At 51.8% G+C, this 24343-nt stretch overlaps 1 protein-coding gene across 1 annotated transcript; it reads right to left on the reverse strand.

Annotated features, from left to right (window-relative positions):
- Positions 1–17589: 17589 nt before the first annotated feature.
- Positions 17590–19710, reverse strand: Tlx3 (T cell leukemia homeobox 3). The gene is made up of 3 exons (XM_005350372.2): positions 19290–19710; positions 18700–18943; positions 17590–17800 (listed from the first exon to the last, which is right to left on the reverse strand). The coding sequence occupies exons 1-3, from the start codon at positions 19708–19710 to the stop codon at positions 17590–17592; spliced, it is 876 nt and encodes a 291-aa protein (XP_005350429.1).
- Positions 19711–24343: the final 4633 nt, after the last annotated feature.

Genomic DNA, 24343 nt, shown 5'->3' on the forward strand with positions numbered 1-24343 from the left:
CTCCCACCCTCTTCCCTTTTGTGGAAGTAAGCCATCTTTGAGTTTTTCCTCAAAGCGTTAGACACTAGAATTGTGTGTGTGTGTGTGTGTGTGTGTGTGTGTGCGTGTGTGGTTTTTCTAGACAGGGTTTCTCTGTGTAGCTTTGGCTGTCCTGAAACTCACTCTGTAGTCCAGGCTGGCCCCAAACACAGAGATCCACCTGCCTCTGCCTCCTGAATGCTGGGATTAAAAAGCAAATGTAAAATTTTGAAGTAGGTTTGTTTTGTTTTGTTTTGTTTTGTTTGTTTCAAGACAGGATTTCTATGTGTAACAGTCCTAGCTGTCTTGGAACTTGCTTTGAAGACAAGGCTGGCCTGGAACTCATTGAGATCCGCCTGCCTCTACCTCCCAAGTGCTGGGATTAAAGGCATGTACCACCACCGCCTGGCAATGTAAATATTTTTAGAGTTTGCTTTTTATATTTAATTATGTTAGTGTGTCTGCATGTGGGTATGAGTAGCTGTGTTTGGTTCCAATGGAGGCTGAAAGAGGGCCGTGGGTCCTGTGGAGCTGGCCTTCCAGATGCTTGTAAGTCACCTGATGTGGCACTGGAACCAACCACTCAGGTCCTCTGGAAGAACATCAGCAATGCCTCTTAAACTGCTGGCTTTTATGATTTTTTAAAAATGTTGGCGGGTCCCCGGCGGCAGTAGGCAAGCAGCGGGCTCTGGGAGCAGCCAGTCCCAGACAGAGACAGCCGCGGGTCCCTGCAAGATCCCCAGCGATGTGGCGGTAGGCAGGAGACAGAGACATGGATAGACACGACATGTAGAGTGAGGTTGAATATTTATTTATTCAGGGGGTTATGGAGGGGGAAGGGAGAAGGGGGGCAGAGAGAAAGAAGAGGAGAAAGAGACAGAGAAGATGGGAAGCAGAGAGACACACACATGTGCCAAGAGGGGACAGTAAGTGATCCAAGATGGAGGGAGGGGCCACCGGGAGTGGGCGTGGTTTGCCTCTTAAAGAGACGAAAACCATAACACTTGCAGAGCCATCTTCCCTGCTCCATAAATGATTTTTTTAAAAAAGAACAATGTTCCAGCCAGGTGGTGGAGGTGGTACACTCCTTTAATCCCTATACTTGAGAAACAGCCGGATCGTTCTCTGAGTTTGAGGCCAGCCTGGTCTGCAGAGTGAGTTCCAGGACAGGCTCCAAAGCTACAGAGAAACCGTATCTTGGACCACTCCCCCTCCACCATTCCCCCTTCCCCAGCAAAATTCACCAGTCACCAGCATTGCACCCAAGAAGCCCTCCTAGCTTCAGAGACTCAGGAGTCGGCCCTCGCTGAGGGCTCCCTTCTCCCCACTGACCATGGTCCTCTGGCCCAGTGTCTGCCCCACTCCTCATTCCTGTCTTACGTTCCATTCCAGGGCACCAGCATGGTTGGCTGTAAACTTCTTTGTCCATCTTTTCCCTTCTCTCCCCTTCCCTTCGCGCCCAGTCCCTGAACATTCTATTCTCTTAATCAGCATCTATCCGCTGCAAGTTCTCCAGGGCAGAGATGGTGTATATATGTGTGTGTGAGTGTCTCTGTGTGTGCACTTTTTCCATTTTAAGGATTTTCTTGTTTTAATTTACGTCTGTCTTAGTAACTTTTCCACCACTGTTATAAGACACCATGACCAAGGTGTCTTACAGAAGAAACAGTTTACAGGGCTTACAGATTCAGACGGTGAGTCCCTGGCCACCATGACTGGAGCACGGCAGCAGACAGGCAGCATTGCACTGGAGCAATAGCTGAGAGCTTACATTCTGATCCCCAAACTCAAGGCCGAGGGAGATAACTCACAACAGCGTGGGCTTTTGAAACCTCAAAACTCACCCCTAGGGACACCCCCCCCAAAGGCCACACCTCCTCCAACAAGGTCACGCCTCCTCCAACAAGGCCACACCTCCTCCAACAAGGCCATGCCTCCTCCAACAAAGCCACACGTCCTCCAACAAGGCAACACCTCCTAACCCTTTCCTAAGGGTTCCACCAACTGGGGACCAAGCATTCTAATATATAAGCATGTGGGGTCATTCTCATTCAGACTACTACAGTGTGTGTGAGTGTTTTCTCTCCACGTGTGCATGTGTATGTACCATGTGTACACCTGGTATCTGCAAAGACCAGAAGAGGGCATGGGATAGCCCGGATCTGGAGTTACGCATGGCTGTGAGCTGCCACGTGGGTGCTAGGAACTGAACCTGGGTTTTCTGTGATAGCAGCAAGTGCTGTTTATGGCTAAGCCATCTCTCCAGCCCCACTGTGTCCTTCCCCTGCCTCCATAACCTAAGGATTTGTGGATGCTAGGCAAGCCCTCTATCACTACATTTCCAGTCCTCTGAAATACTCAAACTGAAATATAACAATTATGTGTAGATATGGGGTACAATAGTCATTTTAATGCGTGCATCCATGGTAAACAGATGAATTTACATGCCTATCACCTCAGCTACCATAACACCTGAAATCTCCTCCCTCACAGTTTTGAAATGTAAACATAGTAACTCAGCAGCAGCCATCCTGCTGTGAGCTTAGTGCTCAGGTTTCTAGGCTGTTTTACTGACAGGATCCCCCATTCCCCAGTCCCAGCTGTGGCACCCACCAGTCCACTCTATATCCATGAGTTCAGCCGACATTACCCGGCATCCGTCTCCCCTGGTCTGGTTTAGTCACTTCACATAATACCCTTCAGGGGCACCTACACCCTCACAAACCACAGGACTGCCTTCTTCTTCAAGGCTCAACAGGATTCCACAATCTCTGTCTACTAGATTTTCTCCACCACACCTCCATTTGTAAATGTTTGGGTTGCTTCCTGGGAAGTGTATTGCAGCGAACACGGGGTTCCCCTATCCTTTACCCGTGGGGCTGGGGATGGAACCAGACCCTTGTGCATTGGAGGTAAGTTCTCTACCACTGAACTGAAGCCCCGAACTCAAGAAGGACTGTTTTCTTCGGTCACAGACTAGAAGTGTGTTTTGATTCCGAGCACTCTGAGCCTTTGATATATATAGTTATTGGTTTTATCAGACAGGGTTCCTCGCTGGCCTCGAACTCACAGAGATTCATTCACCTGCCTCTGCCTCCTGCGTGCCGGGCTAAAAGATGTGTGTCACTACCACCAGGCTGACTTTGTTATTTATAACTGGCTAACTCTACCTAGAAGGTTCCAGATTCTGCCCCTTCCCCTTCCAGGGAGAGGTTTCTCTGCAGGTTCTGGAGGAGAAAGAGGACCCTGGAAGGCAAATATAGCCCAGAGGCCTGAGCCCTCAAACTGCCTACCCCATGCAAGGCCTTTTTGTGCCTGGCTCACCATCTGGTCAAAGCTGGAGTCAGCTCTCAGGCTTCTGCTTTCTCTCCACGGAGCTCATCTGGCTTCTCTAGGCCACTGCAGTCCTCCAGCACTCTCTGCAGTGTGGCGGCCATCAAGGCTGAGGAGCAGCTATACTTAGCAGGATCAGAATGCCTTCATTAACTGCAAAAGCTATTGGTGTTGACATGTAGGGACATCCATTTTAGTTATGACAAAGGGCCTCCTTATTAATTATTTAGATCCAAGAGAAAATAATACATTGAAAACAGAAGGGAAACATTGGCTCTCTTCTGCCTTGAGTATTTTGACATGAGGCCATCGTGGTATACGTGCACAGATATGCACAGTACACATGTCTGAAACATACAAGCACAGAACAGATTCAATGGGCCCACATCGCCCATTGATTCTCTTCCTTTAGCATCTAAGAATTCTGTCAATTAAAGAATGGCAGAAGCCGGGTGGTGGTGGCACACGCCTTCAATCCCAGCACTCAGGAGGCAGAGACAGGTGGATCTCTGTGAGTTCGAGATCAGCCTGGTCTACAAGAGCTAGTTCCAGGACAAGCTCCAAAACACAGAGAAACCCTGTCTCGAAAATCAAAAAAAAAAAAAAAAAAAAAAAAAAAAAGAATGGCAGAGATGAAAGTGCTGGCTATGTTTGAGAACAAGCCATAGAAAAACAAGCTACAAAACCATAGACGTTGGTGTTAGGCGCCTAAGAGAACATTTAATTCAAGTCATTGGTCCCCTTCCTGAACTCTGGCCACTGCAGACATAGGCATGGCAAGATGAAGACAGGAAATCCTGACAATCATTCAGGGCAAAAGCACCTTCCACAGGGCGACAAAGCGTTCCCCAGGCGTGCAGCTTGGGTGCTTGGCTGAGTCCTCTCTCATACTGTGCTCAGTGTCACAGCCACTCACTCCTGAGCATTTCCTCTTCTGAGTCTCTAATCCGGGATCTGAAAATCGCAGGCAAGTGTGGTTCATTTAAAAACTCCGTGGTTGGGGCCCAAGCTCCTGATCTCAAGTCTTGAACCAACATAAGACACAGCAGGTCATGCAGGAAGGCCTGACTCTGTCTTTAGTTGTTTCTTTTCTTTGTAAAATTATTATTATTATTAATAGTCATAGTAATAATAAAGAAAAAAAACTCCAAACCCTTTGTTGGGGAATATTATTTTAAGATGTGTTGCTTTTGTTTATGTTGCGCTTGTTTAACTCCGTGAAGCTGTGATTCTTTGTCTGTCTGAAACATCGGATGGTCTAATAAAGAGTTCAATGGCCAATAGCGAGTCAGGAGTAAGGATAGGAGGGGCTAGCAGGTAGAGAGGATAAATAGAAGGAGAAATGAGGAAGAAGAGGAACAAGAGAACAAGCAGAGGAGGATACCAGGAGCCATCCACCCAGCTACACAGCAAGTCACGGAGAAAAAGGTAAAGAGAGGTATATAGAAATAGAGAGAGATAAAAGGTAGGCAGGATGATTTAAGGTAAGACAAGTTGGTCAGAAACAAGCCAAGCTAAGGCCAGGCATTCATAACTAAGAATAAGCCTCTGTGTGTGATTCATTTGGGAGCTGAGTGATGCCCCCACCCCCAAAAGCCAAAAGAGTAAAACGTCACACAACAAACCTTGGTGTCCAAAAAAGTCCAACATGGCTGGGATAAAGCTCATGCTGAGTACTTGCCTAACACGCACCAGGCCCTTGTCTCTACACAGGAAGCAACAACAGCAAAACCAGGAATTACACAAAGCTGCACCATTCAGCGGCAGGATGGTGTCTGTTTTGTCCTTATCACCCATCTACATCTCGCACGTTATTGTAACCCAGGCAGGAGAAATGGCTTGGTGGCTCCTGCAGAGGTAGGTCCCAGGTTCGGTCCTCAGCATACCTGCAGAGTGACTCACAACCACCTCTCACTTCAGCCCCAGGGGGATCTGGGTATCAGTACTTCTGTTTATATATTCACACACAGACACAGGGCACATAAACATAATTGAAAATATTTTAAAAATTCCTTAAAAATTTACTCCCAAAATATATTCATGTGCTTTCAAAGCGTCTCCAACTCCTTCACAGTTCACAGAGTGAGTGCCTTCTGTCGCAGCGTTCTCTCTTCAGCCGTGACCTTGTGGGACATCAGAGTTGGTCTGTGTGTCCCTCATTTGTCCCACAGAGCACCTCTATGTGTGTGATTATGATTATGATTATCATTTTATGTGTCCTGGTGCTTTGCTATGGGTGTCAGGTCCCTTGAAACTGGAATTAGAGACGGTTGTGAGCTGCCATGTGGATGCTGGGAATGAAACCCATGTACTCTGGAAGAGCAGTCAGTGCTCTTAACTGCTGAGCCATCTCTCCAATCTGTGTGTGTGTGTGTGTGTGTGTGTGTGTGTGTTTGTTTGTTTTCGAGACAGGGTTTCTCTGTGTAACAGCCCTGACTGACCTGGAACTCTCTTTGTAGACCAGGCTGGTCTTGAACTCATAGAGATCGACCTGCCTCTGCCTCCCGAGTGCTGGGATGAAAGGTGTGTGCCACCACCACTCGGCTAGTGTGTGTACATTTTAATGGCATGTAACATGCACGCTGTTTTGTAACTAAACCATTCCACTGTCTAGTGCACCTGTCCATTTTCCATTTTCCCAGTGTTTTTAATAGCTGACTTGGAAGGACTGATTTTGAATGACTCACCTCAAATTGATGGGCGTATGGTCACTTCTGGTTTCCCATTCTTGCAGTCATTGCGAAGATGAACCTATAGGAATTTGTAACTCTGGACACTGGTGTTCCTAAGCACTGTTTTGTTTTTTAAAATGAGGTGAAATTCATGTCATTTCGGGGCAGGTGCTTGCCTGTAATGCCAGTACTCAGGAAGCTGAGGTAGAAGGGTTATGACTAATAAATCAACACACGCTTCAGCTCATGCCTTGGTGCCTCTGTAACACTGTGCAGCCATCGCTGGTATCAAGTTTCATCACCTTCATCACCTAAAAAAGCCCTTCCCATTAGGTAATTACTCTCCTTTCCTGTCTCCTTTCTCTCTGTTGATGCTACTCCCCCATCTACATCTACAAATCTACCTCTTCTGGACATTTCACACAAGCGGCATCATACCATACATACCATATGCAGCCTTTTTTTTTTTCTTCAAGACAGGGTTTCTCTCTGTAGCTTTGGGACCTGTCCTGGAACTTGCTCTGTAGACCAGGCTGGGCTCGAACTCACAGAGATCCGCCTGCCTCTGCTTCCTAAATGCTGGGATTAAAGGCGTGCGCCACCACCGCCAGGCCCATATGCATCCGTCTCTGTGTGCCTTCTTTCACACGACGTCATGATTTCAAGGGCCTTTCATGCTGTGGCCTGTCTCAGTACTATGTTCCTTTCCATTCCTGAGGATAGGCCACAGTTTTTTAAAAATGTATTTTCTATATGCGAATGTTTCATCTGCATGTACACCTTTATGCCAGAAGAGGGCATCAGATTCCACTATAGATGGCTGTGAGCTACCTTGTGGTTGCTGGAAACTGAACTCAGGACCTCTGAAAGATCAGCCAGTGCTCTTAAACTACTGAGTCATCTCTCCAGCCTTTTATAGTTTGTTTTTTTATTCCTGAAAAGCATGGTGTTACAGGAGAGCCTTTCTTTCTTTCCTTCCTTTCTTCCTTCCTTCCTTCCTTCCTTCCTTCCTTCCTTCCTTCCTTCCTTCTTTCTTAAGATTTATTTATTATGTATATAATGTTCTGCCAACATGTTTACCTGCATGCCACAAGAGGGCACCAGATCTCACTACAAATGGTTGTAGCTGCTGGGAATTGAACTCAGGACCTCTGAAGGAGCAGTCAGTGCTCTTAACCACTGAGCCATCTCCCCAGCCCCCATTGTGTATCTGTTCCTAGAAGTGATCCGAGTTGTTTTGTCACATAGCCTGGAAGACTTCTTTCCAAGAACTTTTGTTGGTTTTGTTGTTTCTTTTTAATCAAGAGGTGGATAAAAGAGGCGTTAGCCCTCAAGTGCCTCCTGAGACGGAGTTTCTTGAATTGGAGAGAATTTTAGCAAAGTCGGTGACTTGGTCAGATTTTATTATGTGTGTTAAAAACGAAACAGCTCTCTGTAGGAAGGACTCCTACTGCTCCCGAGACCCGGTCCTTGGGGGCTGGAAACCAGTGACAGTAATATATCAGCTCTTATACCCCACCACTGGGGTGCGTGTTGTGCTGGCCCCTGGTTCCAGTGACAGTAATACATCAGCTCTTATACCCCACCACTGGGGTGCGTGTTGTGCTGGCCCCTGGTTCCAGCTCCTGCAAAGCTGCACCCATTCATTTGTTCCATTTGTTCCTTTTTTTTCCTGGCCGTCCTGGAACTCGTTCTGTAGACCAGGCTGGCCTTGAACTCACAGAGTCCCCTCGCCTCTGCTGTCTGAGTACTGGAATTAAAGGCGAGCGCCGCCACCACCACCTCTTCCTTTAAAACCTTCTAAACTGCCTACTAAGTGCCAGGTACTTATCTAACAAAGGCAAGAAAGGCCCCCTGTACTTCCCAGATTATTTCATAGCAAGAAAAGTTTGGGCGTGAAGAAGCGACACAGCTAAGGGCTAGGGAACCATCAGCCCATCCCATAGGAAGAACCAACGACTTGACTCAGTGTCCCCATCTGGACCCTCATTTTGGTAGAATGATGCGGAAGGCTATCAGTCAGCCAGGTAGCCAGGTAGCCAGGTAGCAAGGCTGTATCTCAGGCAGCTCACACACCTGGTTCAAACCCTTTCCACTACCCTGATTACAACCTGAGCACTGGGACTGACCTTTCTGGCTTTGACTCCCGTGGCCAGAGGAAGAAAACACACTGTCCACGCTTTGGGAGGGAAACAGGTGTGTGTGTGTGTGTGTGTGTGTGTGTGTGTGTGTGTGTGTGTGACCTATGTGTGTATGTGTGCAGACAACAGCTCAAGAGCTATTACTCAGCCATTACCCAGGTGCCCATCTGCCCAGCTCCCTGTGGCTTTTGAACTAGTAGTAGCCTGGGCTTCTTTCTCAAAGTTCTGGTGCCCCAGGAAGTGCCCGGAAAGTCATTCAGCTGGCCTGGTGGTTCCTCTCCCTGCAGAAGACTAGCTACCATTGGCACCCCACTTCTAGACCCCGAGGCCTCCTCCCCTGGCAGTGCTCCCCATCCAGTTCCCTGCAAATGTCCTTTTAAGGGGAGCTCCCCATCTCTAGCCTGTGCTTCCGGGAGTTCTCACAGAATGGGGAAAATCACCCAAATCCAACTTCCGGTAGAGGGCGTAGACACTGCAGAACCCTCTGGACAAACAGTGCCTGAAGCTGATAAGATCTCTTCTGTTAGAACTTTCTTAAGGCGTCATAAATCTTTTATTAACATTTGGTATTATACTAATTAAAACTGCTCTCTGTATGTATTATTAATTTCCCTAGCACTTCTTGCTGGGGTGACATTTTTAGCCAGCTAAGCAGAATGTAGCACAGTAAATAAGAAGAAACTCATTTCCAGACAATTAGCCTTGCAGAAAAATAAGTTGGTTAATGGAAGGCATGATGATTACAAATTTTACCTAAATAAACAGGGTATCTTAATGGTGACTCTTCAAGCTAAGTAAACAGATTGGGGTGGTAATGTCCTAAACAATACTTAAATGTAACTGTTTAATAAATTGGCAAATTACTCATTTCATCTTAGAACAAAATGGTAATACTGTAGTAATAACCTAGTATATATCCCGTAAATATGAGGCATTATCACTTTAGCTCTGAAGAAATCACCACAGTGATATGTCAGCATTGATCTAAGACTGCAGCATTTTATCTCAAGTTTATTACCCATTTTTGAGAATCGCTGAGATTTTCAGAGCATAATGGCAATAAAAGAAGAATTTAAAAAGCGCTTTAATGTGCATAAGTTAATCAGAGGTATCCTCGGGGGGAAAAGGAAATTTGGTAAAACATGAATTATAAGCATCATTTAAACTTACTTTGGACACTAGAGATAATAAATGGCACCATAATTTAGAAATAGCTTTTAACATCAATGACGGTAAGTACCACTTTACTGTTCATAAGAATTGCAGAGCAATGGTGCTGAGGCCAATTTTATTAGCCATTTTTTTCTTTATAAAAGCAATCCAGCCCTTTCCACAACTGAGGAGACAGGAGCAAGAGTTACGTGCTAATATGCAAAATGCATTTAAGTTTTTTGAAATAGAGAATAATAAATTGTGCCAAAAGATAGAGTCTGGAGACGAATGAATGATCATTTAAAAAGAATAAGGCGCTCTCAGAGTTTACATATTTGGGGAAACTTGATAAAAAAAAAAAGAAGCCAACAAATTGTTCATACATTTTTCCATTTGCCGGAGCATGCGAGTGTGCTTTCAAAGCTGAGAGATGAAGCCATAAATCCCAGCAATCGGGAGATGCTGCAACAGGAATATATTTCTGTAAATTGTCGCCACTGACAAATTGCTTTTAAACTGCGTGCAGTGCAGGTTCAACTTCCTTTCCAGGAAACGCACACAACCGACTTGCAGGGTAGCTGTAGACCCTGACCCTGACCTCAGCTCACCAAGTGCAGGCAGCCAACTCCCGGGTGGATCTCCCACTCTGGGTGGCACGTCACCGAGACTCCAAGAGCCACCCACTAAGTGCACAGCGCTTGGCTGAACATCACAGAGACTCCATAAAAGGCTGGAACAGTGCACAGCCAGGTTTGCAGAAACTGGTTTTTGTGGAAGAAAGAAATCCAAGACATCAGTCTAGACCCTGCCCCCCAGGATTTAATAACTCCAGGTTCAAGGCCTTTGGCTCCTCCACCCGATGAATCTGAGGACCCACAAAGCAATCTGTCTCACTTGATCTCAAAATCTCAGATGTATCAGGGCAGCACAGATGCCAACTTCCTCTGCTTTGGACGTGACTCGTATAAAACGCCTGGAGAGCTCATCAAAGAAGCCCCTGATGGAGGTGGGTGGGGAAGATTCCAGAAAGTGCAGCGAGGGATGAAAGGAGGAGAGGGGAAAGGAAGAAGAGAGAAGAGGAGAGGAAATGACGAGAAAGAGAAAAGGAAGCAGGGTGAGGAAGAGGAGAGGGAGGAAGAGGAGAGGAATTGGTGACGGGAAGACAAGGGGCAGCAGCAAGGACCCTGTCTGTGCAGTTTAAGCAGTCCCCTGCCCATCCTGACCTGGTGTCATCTCCAGACACTTCCTTTTCCCTCCCTCAGACAGAGCCCAGGAAACACTTGTGGAGGGCTGTGCTTATTCCGGTGGTGACCAACCCCGTGATTGCAGCTGCTCCTTACCAGAGTGTCTGACTGGATGCAAGACTTCAAAGCCAGCTTAGAGACTGATTGGAAGCGTCAGCAGCTGGATATAGATGGGATGCTGCTGAATGCAGCATCAGATCCTGGGCAAACACACAGGAAAGCTAAAAAAAGTGGGCTTTAGACCTTTGTAGAATTATTTAAGGGCCCAGGCAGATCTTGAGCCCAGAGCTCAGCACACAGTAGGTGCTTTGCACAAATTAGTTTTCTTCTCTGGAGTCAGTCAAAGCAGCTGGACGGCCTACTCTATTCGACACCAGGAAGATTTTAATATCCCTAAACCTCACATTCCTGTTCTTCAAAACGGAATATTGATGTCTGCTGAGTTCCCAGGCTAGCTCTAAGGGTAAAACGTGTAAGGTGCTTGGGTAAAATGAGTCCATTGCCTCACCCACGGTAGATAACCTATAAATGCTATTTACTATTATTATCATTGCTTAGTAAGCATTACTAAGCACCTACAGTGTGTCACACATCAGCAACCAAAAGGAACAAGCCATTCTCTCAGAATAATCTGGATTTTCATCTGTCAGTCAACAGCCCAGTTCTGGAAAGGTCATCTTCCCCGGGAGATGCTACAGTAGGAGGCTGAAGCGAGTGAGGGTGCTGGCCCTGGGCATACTCAGTTCTAACTGGCTGTGAGTCCCTGGCTTTGCTTCCTTCTGTGTATGAGCAGAGGGAAGGTCTCTGTGTGTGAGAATTCCCGTGGGTTAACAACAGTCACAGGCCACAGTTAAGTTGTCCTGGCTGCAGGTCAGAACAAGACAGCCTATCCTCTTGGGCAGCAAAACTGACCTACCAAATCCAGAACCCTGTATGTGTGGTGGGCCGATGTTTCATTGCCCGATTCCACACCACTCTTCCTTAGACCTGCAAGGAAGAGTCTGGGGTTGAGGCCTCCACCTGTGACGTGCACATCCACAAGGGTCCGCTAGAGCCTGGTTTTAGGTAGGAGGAGTGGACCAGAGAGTGGAGGTCGCTCAGCTCCTTCCAACGGCAAGAACGAGTACCTTCAACTTCTTTCAAGAGGCTCTAAAGAGCCCGGCTAGGGAGGCCAGAGCAAAGCTAGCCCAGGATGATATTTATAAACAGATCCACTTTCTGGTTTATATCCTGTGCTGCCTAAGGATAATGATATTCCAAGCGGCCAGAATTCCCTTTGGCAGACACACAAAGACTTCGGTTTTAATAACAAGGTGGTCTGAGGCCCCTCCAGCGTAAAGCTGGTGAACTGGGGTTATTTGGCTTCCATTAATGTCCTGGCATCAGCGGGGCTCTGAAATGCTGTGGTGCCCCTCAGTTTCTCATCTGCAAAATGGGGGTTGTATGTCTGCACCTACCTCCTATGCTATCTGAGGAGCTGTCAGATCGCGCAGGCGCCCTCAGAGCAGCTACTGCTGGCCATTCACAGCCCACCTCCGGATCTACCATGCCCGGGTACAGGTGGCTGCAATTCTGAAGGGGCTCTCAGGGCTGAGGACTGGCGTTATGCCATCCTTGCTCGAAGCCCCCTTTACTCCCCCTCCCCAAACGAACTGAAACTGGAGGCGGTAATAAAGTCCACCCCTGCGGGTGGAGGGGGCTCACAGGTCCTCCCGGGGTTGGGTTTCCTTTTTGCTTTCCCCACCCCCATCTTCCTTAGCTTCACTCTGTCCTAGGAACAAAAGTGCCCCAGCTGTGGTGCCCAAACGGCAGATGCGAACGTGCGACTGCTTAGCATATTCAGGCGGTCTGAATCCAGCACCCCTTCCTTTCTCCTGCCCCGGGAACCCAGCCCTCAGGGAGCCACGCGGGCCACCTTCTCGTTGTCTTTCCCAGGAGCCTAAGCATTCTTGTTTGCTGCGGCCTTTGCTGGCTGAAGCAAAAAGGGGGAGGGGTGGTCTCCTGAATGGCGGACGAAGGTGGCAAAGAGTGTGCCGCCGTCCACTCAGGTCTCAGGCGCTCAAGAGTTTCAGAGCATCCAAAGGACACCAGCAACAGAGCTTGAGACCCGCCACGCGCGCGTCCAGGGCAGGGCCTGCTCCACAAGATGTTAAAGCCAGCCAGCGACGTTCACTTTACGTGAAGATTTGGCTTCTCAAAATCGGGAGTGTGGATCAGCACAAACCTGTCTAGCGAACCCACTGCGGAGGAGCTTTCCAGCTACGGTTTCTGTTGGCTAGGGAGGGACACAGCACTGGTTCAGACTCCAAGGCCAGCAAGAGGTGGTGGTGGGGCCGAGGGGCACAAAGCGGTCACTGTGGTCCAGACAGTTAAGGGGTGAGAGCTAGGTTCTCCGGAAGCTTGCCTTCTCTATCTGTCAGCTCCCCACTGGTAGAACTGGAACACAAGACTGCTAGAGATGGGAGGGTGGATGGTGGGAAGGAAAAATTTAAGCTCGAGTATTCTGTTCAGCTGCGCATTCTTTCTTTTCCCGTTCTGCTTCCTCCCCACACCGACTGGGAGCATACCAATGGGGTATAATAAATACTTCCGTACCGGGCAGCCTGTCTGACAAGAGAACACCCGTTTCAGCTGAAGTGAGGCACCGCAAATGGGTAATGTCAGGATACTGACAAGCCTGTCCCTGTCCAGGTCCGAGGTGCCCACCAGTGTCGCCAGCCAGGGAGGACGCTGTTCCGCGTCTGCCCTTTCCCCCACAAGCAACAATTTGATTAAGCCCCTATGCCATTAGTAGACGTTCAATTAGATTTTTTTAAATCTGGAAAGTATTTTAAAATGCTTTTATTTTATGATAAATTTTTTAACGACTGTACCGTAAGCCATTGTTGTGGTTGTTTTTCTTGAACAGTGTTTGCCCATTTTTAACCGAGTCAGTAAACAAGGCGCTGAGACTTCTAAGTCACTCACGCCCGGACCACCCAGGACCCTGCCTCCCTGTGCCGGGGTGTGTCTCGATGGTAGGTGTGAATGGGGATGGATTCCGCTAGGATTCTGTCGGACTCTGAACTTAAGACAGCACCGCCCGGGCTGAGACCTTGGTCACCGAGCGAGCGAGCACCGCTTGAAAAAGTGGGGGCGCATGGAAAACCGCCGCGACCTTCGGAAACCCTCACTATTACCGCATGGGGAGCAAACACCAAATGCTCATCTTCTCCCGCCTCGGCTTTAGTTGTGCCCAGGCTGAGATCAGGATCTGGGGGAAGCTTCCCAGGACCCTTCTGGGTGACATGGCTGTAATTAGGCTATGCCTGCAGTTCTCTGAGCTCGTGAGAGTGAATGGTAGTTGGGAAGGCACTAAACCATGGCTTCTAAACTGGCACTCCAGGTCTGCCTGTCCCTGAGTGGGGTGCGGTTGCCTTCTTGGGCGGGGGATGGCACTGTGCTTGGCTGCCTCACTCTCTGGCTGCTAGGCTTGGGGTGGTCGCTGGATCTATTATCCTGGTGTGGCTTCCTCTCTTGTGCATACACGGTGAAAATGGCCCGGCAGGCTAGGCAGGGATGCCGGAGTCGCAGAACACCCTTTCAACTCCCGGGCCTCGTCCACCGCTCAAGTGAAAGTAGGAAGACCCTTCAGCCTCACTGAGGCCTGGGAACCCCTCGTCAGGGTGACTGCACTAGACTGCCTTCTCACCCTCAGGTTAAGCTCCGTACCCTTTCCTGCCTCGATAGGCCAAGCACTGGGCAAAGCGGTTGCTGCCGGGCAAGAACGTCCAGGCGTTGCTCCTACCAGACAGAGCTAACTTCGGAACTTCTCTGGGCCTCCGCATTTTCAGCAACAAATTGGGGAGGGCATCCACACCTATAAGGTGTAAAACCCACCTAACCAAGCTCCGCCGGCACAGTCGCCTTTTCTCATGCAGACGCAGGCGACTGACCCGGAGTTTTTCTGGTTCCCACTGCAGGGCTCTGATGTGGCGGAGTGGCCTAGCCTCCCTCAGTCCCACAGCGCACTAGCTAGCAAATCTAGCTCCTGGAAGCCTTGTCCCTGGCCCTAGACGCCTTTTCCAGGTGGGCTCTAGGTGCTGCCTCGAAACCCCGCGCACAGGGTGATCCTGCGCTACGCAGTGGTTCGGCCAGCCAGGCAGCCCCGGATCTGTAAAATGGGTGCAACGAAGAAGGCCACTGAGAAGGGTCAAGAGGATTCAAATGGCGCAGCCTCGGCAGTTTCTGCTGTGCAGCCGCTCCGCCTGCGTCCCCGGTGCAGCACTCACCCGTTGGCGGATGGAGTCTCGGCCCGGTCTAAGGCTGAGGGAGCATCACTAAGGAGGAGCCCTTGTTCCTTCGGCTCAACCTCTAAGCTTGCCTGACCCTGGTCGTGGCCCCACCTTGGCCGGCCCATGGTCCTCTCAGTGGGGAGACAGTGAGTAGTGTCTCTTAACGGCTCACCCTCGGCCTCTCATCCCGCCCCGCACAATAGCAGAAAGGAAGGTTTAGTGAGTGGAAGGTACAACACACCCTTGCGGCTCAGCAATCGCTCCCACCCCCTGGGGGAGCCCACTCTGCTCTGGGTGAGCTGGGCAAGAGATGGTCGCCTCACCGGGACCACATGCATGAGATCTGGCTTATTCTCCTAACTCAATCAGACTGGTACCCGTCATCTAATTCAGCAAGGTTTGGTTGGGGCAAATGGCTCAGAGGCCTTGAACTAGTTAACGCAGCGAGTGAGAGGGGCTCCAGCCCTCCACCTAACTCTCGGGCTTCTTAACCAGAGCCCGTTTGTACAAGACGAAGAGCCTGCAAGGAAGAAAAAGACAAGGCATGTGCCCCCAGAGGCTTAAGGATCGAGGTTGACCCTGTCAAAACAACACAAATAATTGAGAGAAACAAAAACGGTAGGCCTTATTACTGAGCAATAGAGCGAATCCTGGAGGACCCAGACAGAGACCATAGCCCTGAGGGATGAACTGATGGCCTGGCAGAGAAGGGCCTCTTCCCCAGGCAGAGGGCCAACTTTTTCCACCTCTTGACCACGCTCTTTGAGCTTTTCAGCAGAGTAAATAAGAGTATTTCAAGAAAACATCTCGGGAGGAGACCCGAAGCCTGGGTCACCTTAGTTTCCCCCACTGTTACGTCCTAAGAGGCGCGGATTTAGGATTAGAGGATTAGAAGGGCTAGAAGGTGCGGGTGAGGGTAGGAGCTGGGATAGGGGCGCCCACTGCCCCCTCCTAAGGGCTGTCACCACCTCGGCCCGCTTACAACGAAGATTCCCAAGTGCCACAGCCTGCAGGGCGGTGCTTGGCTCTGAGAGAGTCAGGGGTGGGGGGGTGGGGTGGGACTGCTGGGGTAGGGGGAGGACACTCCCCCAAAAGTGTTTAGCTGCTGGGAGCTGACGGGGAGCAGAGTCTGGAGGAGGGAGAAAGGGAAGAATAAAAACAGGAAAAAGAGACAAAGACAAACGGAGGCGAAGAGATTCTGAGAAAGGAGGAAGGGAGCAACAGCAACAAAAAGATAAGAGGGGGGGAGGAAGGGGCTGAGCAGAATCTGGAGGAAAAGTGGCTACGAAAAAGAATTGGGCTCGGAGAAATTAAGGGCAACAGAGAACAAACTGTAAAGCCTGAAACCGCAAAGGAAAGAAACCACTACAACAACGGCATACGCAGAACAGCACACGGAGAGCAGGGAACAAACGGAAGGAACAGACAATACGGTAGAGAAAGAATGGAGAGATGTTTTTAAAAGACCACAAGAATGATAAAGGGGAAAAACCAAGGGCCAAGGGTGCATGTTTATGGTGCCTGGAAGGGACTCTTTGCTCTGGATCTCGCAATCTAGAAACCTCCAAAGTTCAGTCGTGAGAAATCCGAGATAACACCACGCTGCTGCTACACTCAGGCTTAGGGTTCTGGGAGTTGGGGCACCCTGATCCCTCCCGTCAAGTGGAATAGTGGAGTAGCGTAGTGAAGATCGCTGTGACGTCGTATATCGTCATACTCCACCTGGGATCTTGTGAAAACCCCATGTATTAGAAGCCCGTACTATGCCCGGGCCCTGTGCTCACAGGACGCCCAGATCCCTTAGAGTCCGGTCCATGAGTGGCCCCGGGCCTCTGGAAAGAACCAAAGCTGGATATGCGAGCGTCCAGCGTTTCCTCTCCAGCTGCAAAAAATTCTCTTTTACTCGTTTTCCCACCCACTAGGTGAATTTGACCTGCGACGGACTCAGAACCCGCTCAGGACGGAACTTTCCTTTCCCAGCAGCGCGGGACTGGATCCCAAGTCCACTCCCACCCCGCCGGCAACCGGCTTCGGGCGACTGGCTGCAACTGACCTGCAGGGCGCATCCTCCGCGGGGCCCCGGACCGGGGTTCGGGCTGGGCCGAAGCCAGTGTAGCTCGCAGACCTGGACGCGACCGCACACACCGGCTGCGATCGGCATAGGGGTGGGGCGCATGGGCCGGGGTCGCCGATCGTTCGAGGAACGAAAACGAAATAAAAGCGGCATTAAGTGAAATAGCTAACTTTTTATTAAATAAAACGACTTAAATAAAAGGAACGGAAAAGGAGAGGCGTACACCCAGCCTAAACGCAGGGTGCCCCTGGCCCCGGGCGCTTCCCCAGTCGCCGGGTCGACTGCCCCTCCTCCAGCGGCCCCGCAGGGGAAGCAGGTGGCCGGTTTCTAAAGAAAAAAGCCAAAACTTTTATTATTTACACGTTTGGGCAAAAGTACAAAGTATAATACAGGCGCCCAGCCCGGGGGTGCGGGCGCGGGGCGGAGTAACGTAAGGCGCTTCTTTGTCAGGCCCCGGCCTGGGGCGGGACAGGGCGCGGGGCGGGGGCTCGGATTGTGCAGTCGCGCGGACCTGGGCCCAGCCCCCCTCCGCGTCCGGCACTGTGCGGCGCGCCCCAGGGCCCACGCGAGCCGGGCCGCCCTGCCCCTCTCGGCCCAGCTTCCCTTCCCAGCCCGGCTGGGGGACCCGGGCGCCCCGCCTGGTGGGGGCGGCGATCTGTAGCTACGGTCCGCGCTGGTGGTTCACACCAGCGAGGTGACAGCGGGGACCTTGGAACTGTCCTCCTCCCAGGGCTGCAGATTCTGTAGAGCAAAGAGCGACGAGTTGTGCAGACAGAGCGGGTCGGGCTGGATGGAGTCGTTGAGACTCTTCTGGAAGGCGTCGTGTTGCAGCTGCAGCATGAGCCGGCTCGCCTGCTGCCGCTCCGCCTCCCGCTCCTCTGCCGTCTGCCGCCTGCACCCAGGGAGGGAGAGGGACAGCACTGTCACGCACTGGGCATTGCTAGGCCACCAGCGTGCCCCAGCCCTCACGGGAACAAGGCAGCCTAGCCCCTCGAGGCGCGGAGCCGCCCGCTGCCCGCCCGTACACACTTTCCCCGAGGCCCGCGGGGTGGGAGGGCGGGTGGGACCGCTGGGTTTTGTTTGTACACCCCGAGGGCGCTGGGAGGGCACTTTGCCCGCCGTCCACCTGCACACCGGATTTTGTGGCTTCACCAACAATAAATCTTGGGTTTTTGTGTGTGTGTGTGTTTTGTTATCCCCTGCGGGATAACAGCGACAGGGCAATGTATAACTGCCTCGGCCCTGCGGCCAATGGGGTCAGTTGGGCCCACGGGTGGACTGGCTGGCTGTGCACCACCAGCTGGGCGGCCCCGGATGGGGTCAGTTTGATAAGATTCTCCCAGACACTGTCTTGAAGCCCTCTCTAGGACACATCGCTTCGTCGTTTACGGGTTAGATGGAAGCAAGGATCATATAAAAAACAGAGTTGTACTGAGGACCGTACAGCCCTGGCCATCAATCCGAAATCCGAGTGGGTGGGCTGGAACGGGAGAGGGAGGAGAGTGTGGGAGGCCCGGGATGTGTGTGGTGGGGGGGCAGGTGGGAGGAACCCAAACGAGCAAAAGAGGCGAAACAAAACACTGGCGAGGTGGGGCTGGAAATAGAGATGCGGAGGCATAAGAGAGATGGAGAGAGGAGCACAGGTCGGTGGGAAGGAAGGACAACAAGTCTGGAAAAGAGGGGAGATGCGTGGTTCAGGGAGCGCGAGCAGGGGGTGGTACAGGAGAGGACAGGATGCTGGGCTGCGGCGCAGGGCGGGGCAGGTGAAGGGCAGGGCCGGGCCTCTCTCACCGCCACTTGGTCCTCCGATTTTGGAACCAGGTCTTGACCTGCGCGTCCGTCATTTTGAGGGACTTTGCGAGCGCCGCCCTCTCGGCCGAGGCCAGGTACTTTTGGCGATGGAAGCGCTTTTCCAGCTCACAGATCTGCACCCGGGAAAAGGACGTGCGCGGCTTCTTACGCTTGGGCGGCGTCCGGTTCTGGTAGGGGTGGCCAATGCGCCGGGTCACGGTGAAGGGCGTGAGCGCGGCCGCCGCTGCAGAGACACATGAGGCCCCTTGAAGCCCAGCCCCACCACCGTTCAGGCCGTACGTGGAGCCCCTGGGGACACAGTGCTCCGCTATTTCGCTCGTCCCGCGCGTCCCCGGCAGCGCCGAGCTAGGCAGGGACGCCCCCACTCCCTTCCCTGGGACGCTGGTTTCTTTTTCCCGCAACTCTCGGATTTCCCCTCCCCTCCACGGCCGCCCCGAGCCCTGGGCACCTAGGCCTCCGCCATGCCTGGGCCTCTGGACTCGTTCCTGATAGTGGAGGAGTGCACAGGGCGCGGCGCCCCTGGCCCCCGGAGGGCCGAGGCCTGGCTCCTGGTGGCCCGCTCTGCTCACCTGTGAAGCGGTCCTTCACAAAGCGGCGGCTGCTCTCCATCCAGGGGAAATTGAGGCCGCCCAGACTGGAGACCGTGGGCACGGAGGGCATGGCTGGCAGCGCGCTGGGCAGAGGCGGCGGCACGGCCCCGGGTAGCGGCCTGTGCGCTGGCACCCGGATCACCCCGGCGGGGGCCAGGCTTAGGTTGACACTGTAAGATCCCGCGTCCTCGAAGGGCGCGCCGAGGCCCGCAAAGGAGGCGGGCAGAGACGGGTACGCGGCGCCCGGACGGCCCCCGGGGGGCCCTCCCAGGTAGCTGGCGCCGTCGGGGCCCCGCGGGGCGGGTGCGCTGTCCTGGTCCGAGCTGTTGAGGATTTGGTCGATGCCGAAGCTGATGGGCTCGTGCGGGTGTGGGGTCTGCGCGCTGGCGGGCGCCTCCATCCTGGGCGGGCGGAAGGGCTGGGTTGGGCTGGGCGGGGAGGCGGCTGGGTCCCCGTTACGGCGCGGCCATGGAGCGCCCGGCGCCTCCAGTCGCACTGAAACTTTGCCAAGAGTGCGCGGGCCCGACAGGCTCTGTGTCATCTTTCTTGAACAGAACCTGGAGTTTCCGCTGCTAATTCCTCTCCCGCAGCAGCCATTGGCTGCGATCAACAAGCCTCTCTCCTCTCATTGGCTCCCGGCTTTCAATAAAGGCCTAATTCATGGAAATAGGAGCTTAGGGACTGTTCCAAGGTGACATCATTTTAACAAACGAACAATAGGTCAAATTTATTAGCCGGGATAATGGGCGGCGGATATTAGCGCCCGAACCGCAGCCTCTCAAACCCGAAATCTAACGAAGCTGCAATTAGCAGACGCTCCCCGCTCCGAGCCTGGCCGCTTCCCGCCGCCTCGACCGCGGGCAGGCGCGCTACTAGGGAAGCGGCCTTTTGCCGCGGGGGTTTTCGTTGTCTTCTAAATTCTTTCATCTGAGCAAACCCCAAACAAAATGAATCTTCAGTTACAATGGAGATGCAACCTAAGAACAGTCCTATGAAATCTGCGGAAGCCTCTGGGCCGCTTGCCCTCCGCCGGAGCAACGAAAGCGTCGCATCGTGGGGTGCAAGCTCGGAGCTGTCCACGCGTGGATCAAGGAGAGCACCGGAGTATTCTCCATGCGTCCGAGGACACCCGCGTGGGGAGAATTTGCCCCCGCCCCAGCTTTCAACGAGGCGTCGCGGCCACTTTGGAGACGCTCCCTGGCCCCAGCCAGGAGGACTGAGCGGTGACTCGCAGGTGCCCACGCGTGCGGGGCCCGGCTGGACTAGGGACCCGAGGTCAATTGGTGGGGAGCTGGGATCCGGCCCCTCGAAATTCGTTGCGGGATAGACGGGGCTGTGGTCGTGGGGTTGGAGATCCCTCCGAGTGTCAGCAGGTTTGGGGACCTCAGTTCGCTAGTGGCACAGGATGGGGAGGTTCTCATTTAGAGCAAATGGAGACATTTTCTTAGGAAATTCGAGCAGTGAGCACCTGCCGGCTCCAGTTCAGATTGGGCGCTGACCACCCTAAGTTCTGCTGTCGCCTCCGGAACTGTCCACATCATTCCGGCAGCACCTCGGCCAGTACCACATGGGGCGCGGTCGCCTTTCTCCCCGCCTAGGTGAGACTCAAGAGTCTTTTCCTAGCCGCGGGTCGTAAAAGTAAAAGTCATTGACCGTAAATTCTGAGCGCTGAACTCCCGGCAGGGCCCTTTCTCACGTTCCCAGAGTGTAAAGACCCCAAGCAATCTCTGGGCAGTTGGTCAGAAGTTGTGTGCAGATTTGGGATGGCCACTTCCTAGCTGAGTAAGCTTGAGCTAGTGACGCCATCATTTTAGACTTTGGGTTTTCATTTGTAAAATGGGGTAAGGCATAGTGTTAGCGTTAGTGCCTGGTGAGAGAGAATTGAGACTGCTAAGAGCATAGAGCCCTGCACTTAGCAGGGCAGCACAATCTGTCAGCTCCCTTCCCATCCTCACAGTGTGATGTATGGTGTATTATATTATTCTTATTTTGTTTATTTTGTTGGTAGTTTTATTTTGCAGAGGTATCGTGGACGGGGTCAGAGTACAGGAAGGAGGCAGTGGCTTCTTTTAAATCCTGTCATTTTGCTCTCCACAATCCAGATGACTCAGGCTTTGTATGTCCTTTAGGCCCTGGTGGGCAGTTAGATCACCTGTCAGCTGTGTGACACTGGGTAGCTTTGCTGGCTCTGGTAGAGCCACCGTGCTGGGTTGGAGCAGGGAGACACAGGAACAGCGAGCTTTGAGACGTGCAGAATGTCCTGGCCCCAGACAAGGACTTCTAGAAAGGAAAGATCCCATTGTGCTGGCTCTGGGGGCCTCTCCCTTCTAAAGCAGGCACTGCTGCTGGAGATCTGAGGGCTTTGGGGCTCCCTGCTGCCCTTCTCCAGCCTCATTTGCTTTATTTGTAAAACAGAGAGGGTAGTAGCTACCCCCAGGGTAGCCATGAGAACAAAATGAGATACCAGCAGTAGACGTGGCTGGAAGTGACTCCACTCCCAACAGTCCACACTCTGGATTATATAATAGCACCTTTAAGGACAGAGGTGACTCTCTTGTCCTTGAGAACTCTGTGTGGCATGGGTGGCACTAGTTCCCCACTCACGCAGCAAGGGAAGCTATGCCAAGATCACTTGAGTGCGGATCTGAGCGGGCTGACCTTGCCACGTCACTGCATCTACTTTCATGCCTGTCCAGGGCCCTGAGTTCCAGGCCTGGCCTCTTCCAGGAGTTGGGGAAATGCCCAACAGGCTGTGGCAAAAGGTCCTTGGTACAAGATGAGCAGGATGTGGGTGCATGACCAGCACTGCTTCCAGGGCATATGTAGGAACCTCTCAGTTTGCTCGCTCAGCAGCTTCAGCCTTCTCTCTTCCTCAGTTTCTTAGTGCAGCAGCAGAGCAGAGCCAGACTCAAGGGCTGGTCCAGCAGAAAGCATTAGCCGGTAGCCCAGCAGGGGTGAGGGGCTCAGCCTCACCTCTCAGGAGCTCCTGAGTCCAGCTCCTGAGTCACCCTGAGCTCTGAGCTGGTGATTGCACACCCCCTTCCATTCTTCCTGGGACAAAGGAGGGCTTTTAGGAAGTCCGGGAAAGCAGTAGATCGGAGGAAGTCACAGCCAGCGGTTCCGAAGCAGCAGTGTCTGCAGCACTTGGCAGCTTATTAGAAATGGGTCGCTTGGATCCTGGGGAGGTCCTCTATGTCAGGAACTCTGGGTGGGGTTCAGCAGTCTGCCAACAAGTCACCTACTGACTCTGGTGCCTCTCAAGTTTGGAAACCAGTCCTGTCCATCTCTTTTAGTTTTCAGAGGTACTAGGAAATAAATATGGGAATTGGTTGTTGGGATTGACAGCTCTTGCTTACCCTCTCTTACACTTTTGTGCTTGCTTACAGATCACACTTGCCACAGTCGGTTTTTTTGGTCTTGAAGAATGTCCTTGATGGGCTGGCTATAGCTAAGTGGTAGAGCCCTTGTTTAACATGAGGAAGATCCTGGGCTCAATCTTTAGGACTGGGGGACAGGGGGAAGCTTCATTTCATTATCCTCTTTTATTTTGAGCCCAGGCTGACTCGTAAACTCTCATTAACCCTCAATTTCTCAAGTGCTAGGATTTACAGGAATGTTCCACTCTGCCAGACTCATTATCCCGGTTTTGTTTGTTTTTGAGACGGGGTCTCACGTAGCCCATGCTGGTGTCAAACGGCAGTGTAATGGAGAAACACCTTGCACTTGAACTTCTGATTTCCTGCCTCTATCTCTTGAATGCCCAGTTTATGTGGGGCAGGGAATTGAACCCAGGGCTTTGCTAGTACTACAAAAGCCCTCTACCAATTGAGCTACACGCCCACCCCCACCCCGTTATCTGTTTCTTTGAGTCAGCTTTGCCACGAATGTTTCGTCTTGCTCTTACTTTTTACAAATTTATTTCTTTGTTGTGCTTAAAGTTTATATTGCTCCCCCCTCCCCCATTTAAACAAACGCACTCAAGGCAATAATGTCTCCTTTGAGCCTGGTTTGGCGAGCATGTTTTGCTAAGTATTTGGTGTTCCTGAAACGGGGAAGTTGTTGCTCTTTTGAACCTATTAATTCAGCACCTAAGTGTGGGAGGAAGATTCAGATTCTCTGAGCTAGGGAACTGGGGTCAGGATTCTTGGGGGGATCTAGAGACTTCCAGGCTGCATAAATCTTCTCCTGGTCCCAGGCAGTGAAGCTGGAGAAAGGGTGGTCTTGCAGGGGGGCGGGTGAGGAGAGGTGTTATAGGATATTCGGAGCTTCAGGAATGAGTGGCAGGACGCTGGAATTGCCAAGTGGTCCATGAGTTTGGACTGAGGCAGCACAGATTCTCCAGTCACTGACTTCCTGTGTGATTTGGGATTCAATTTTCCTGTCTTTAAATGGAGTAGGGATTGAATCAAGGCCCTTAAGTGTATTTGGGCCAGTTATCCTATTTGAAAGACTGAGGGAAATATTAGTCTACTTCCATAGAAGGCGTAAGCACATGCTTTGGCACACACATCATGTTACAGGCTCCCGACCTGCTTACTACACATCCTACATCGGAGTTCTAGGGTCCTTCAGGATCCTAGGGTCCTCTAGTTTTCGGGATGGAAAATAACCGCTGACCCAACTTCTCCAACAAGTATTTACTGAGCACATAAATTTCCTAGCTATTCAGACTTTCATACTTACTTTCTCTATCTGAGAGTAGGGCCAGGGAAATCAAAGCTTCTCACAGTGGGGAGGGCTCTGGGAAGAATGTACCTGGGATCTGAAAAGGCTCCAGGCTGCCAGCTGGAAGGAAAAATGACCTTAGGTGGTGGGTGGACACGAGACCTCACCCTGGAGCTGGTGCTTTTCAGCACATGCCCCTGGGGAGGGCTGGAGCTGGGCCATCTTTTGACCGAGTGGACTCTGAGGTCCACTCTTCCTTTCACTCACTTCTTCTATACCTGGGGCGGGCCTGGGTAAAGGAGCCAGGTGTGGAGGTGAGGGCTGGTGTGTGTGTGTGTGTGTGTGTGTGTGTGTGTGCGCGGGGGGGG

This window comes from Microtus ochrogaster, chromosome 7 (assembly GCF_000317375.1).
Source record: "Microtus ochrogaster isolate Prairie Vole_2 chromosome 7, MicOch1.0, whole genome shotgun sequence".
Taxonomy (NCBI): domain Eukaryota; kingdom Metazoa; phylum Chordata; class Mammalia; order Rodentia; family Cricetidae; genus Microtus; species Microtus ochrogaster.

What these genes read in the sequence shown, in the direction of transcription:
- Tlx3 (XM_005350372.2), bottom strand. Translation starts at nt 19,710, where the DNA reads ATGGAGGCGCCCGCCAGCGCGCAGACCCCACACCCGCACGAGCCCATC. An exon ending in TGTGAAGGACCGCTTCACAG is followed by an intron (nt 18,944 to 19,289) that starts GTGAGCAGAGCG and finishes GTGTCTCTGCAG; the next exon opens with CGGCGGCCGCGCTCACGCCC. An exon ending in AATCGGAGGACCAAGTGGCG is followed by an intron (nt 17,801 to 18,699) that starts GTGAGAGAGGCC and finishes CCCTGGGTGCAG; the next exon opens with GCGGCAGACGGCAGAGGAGC.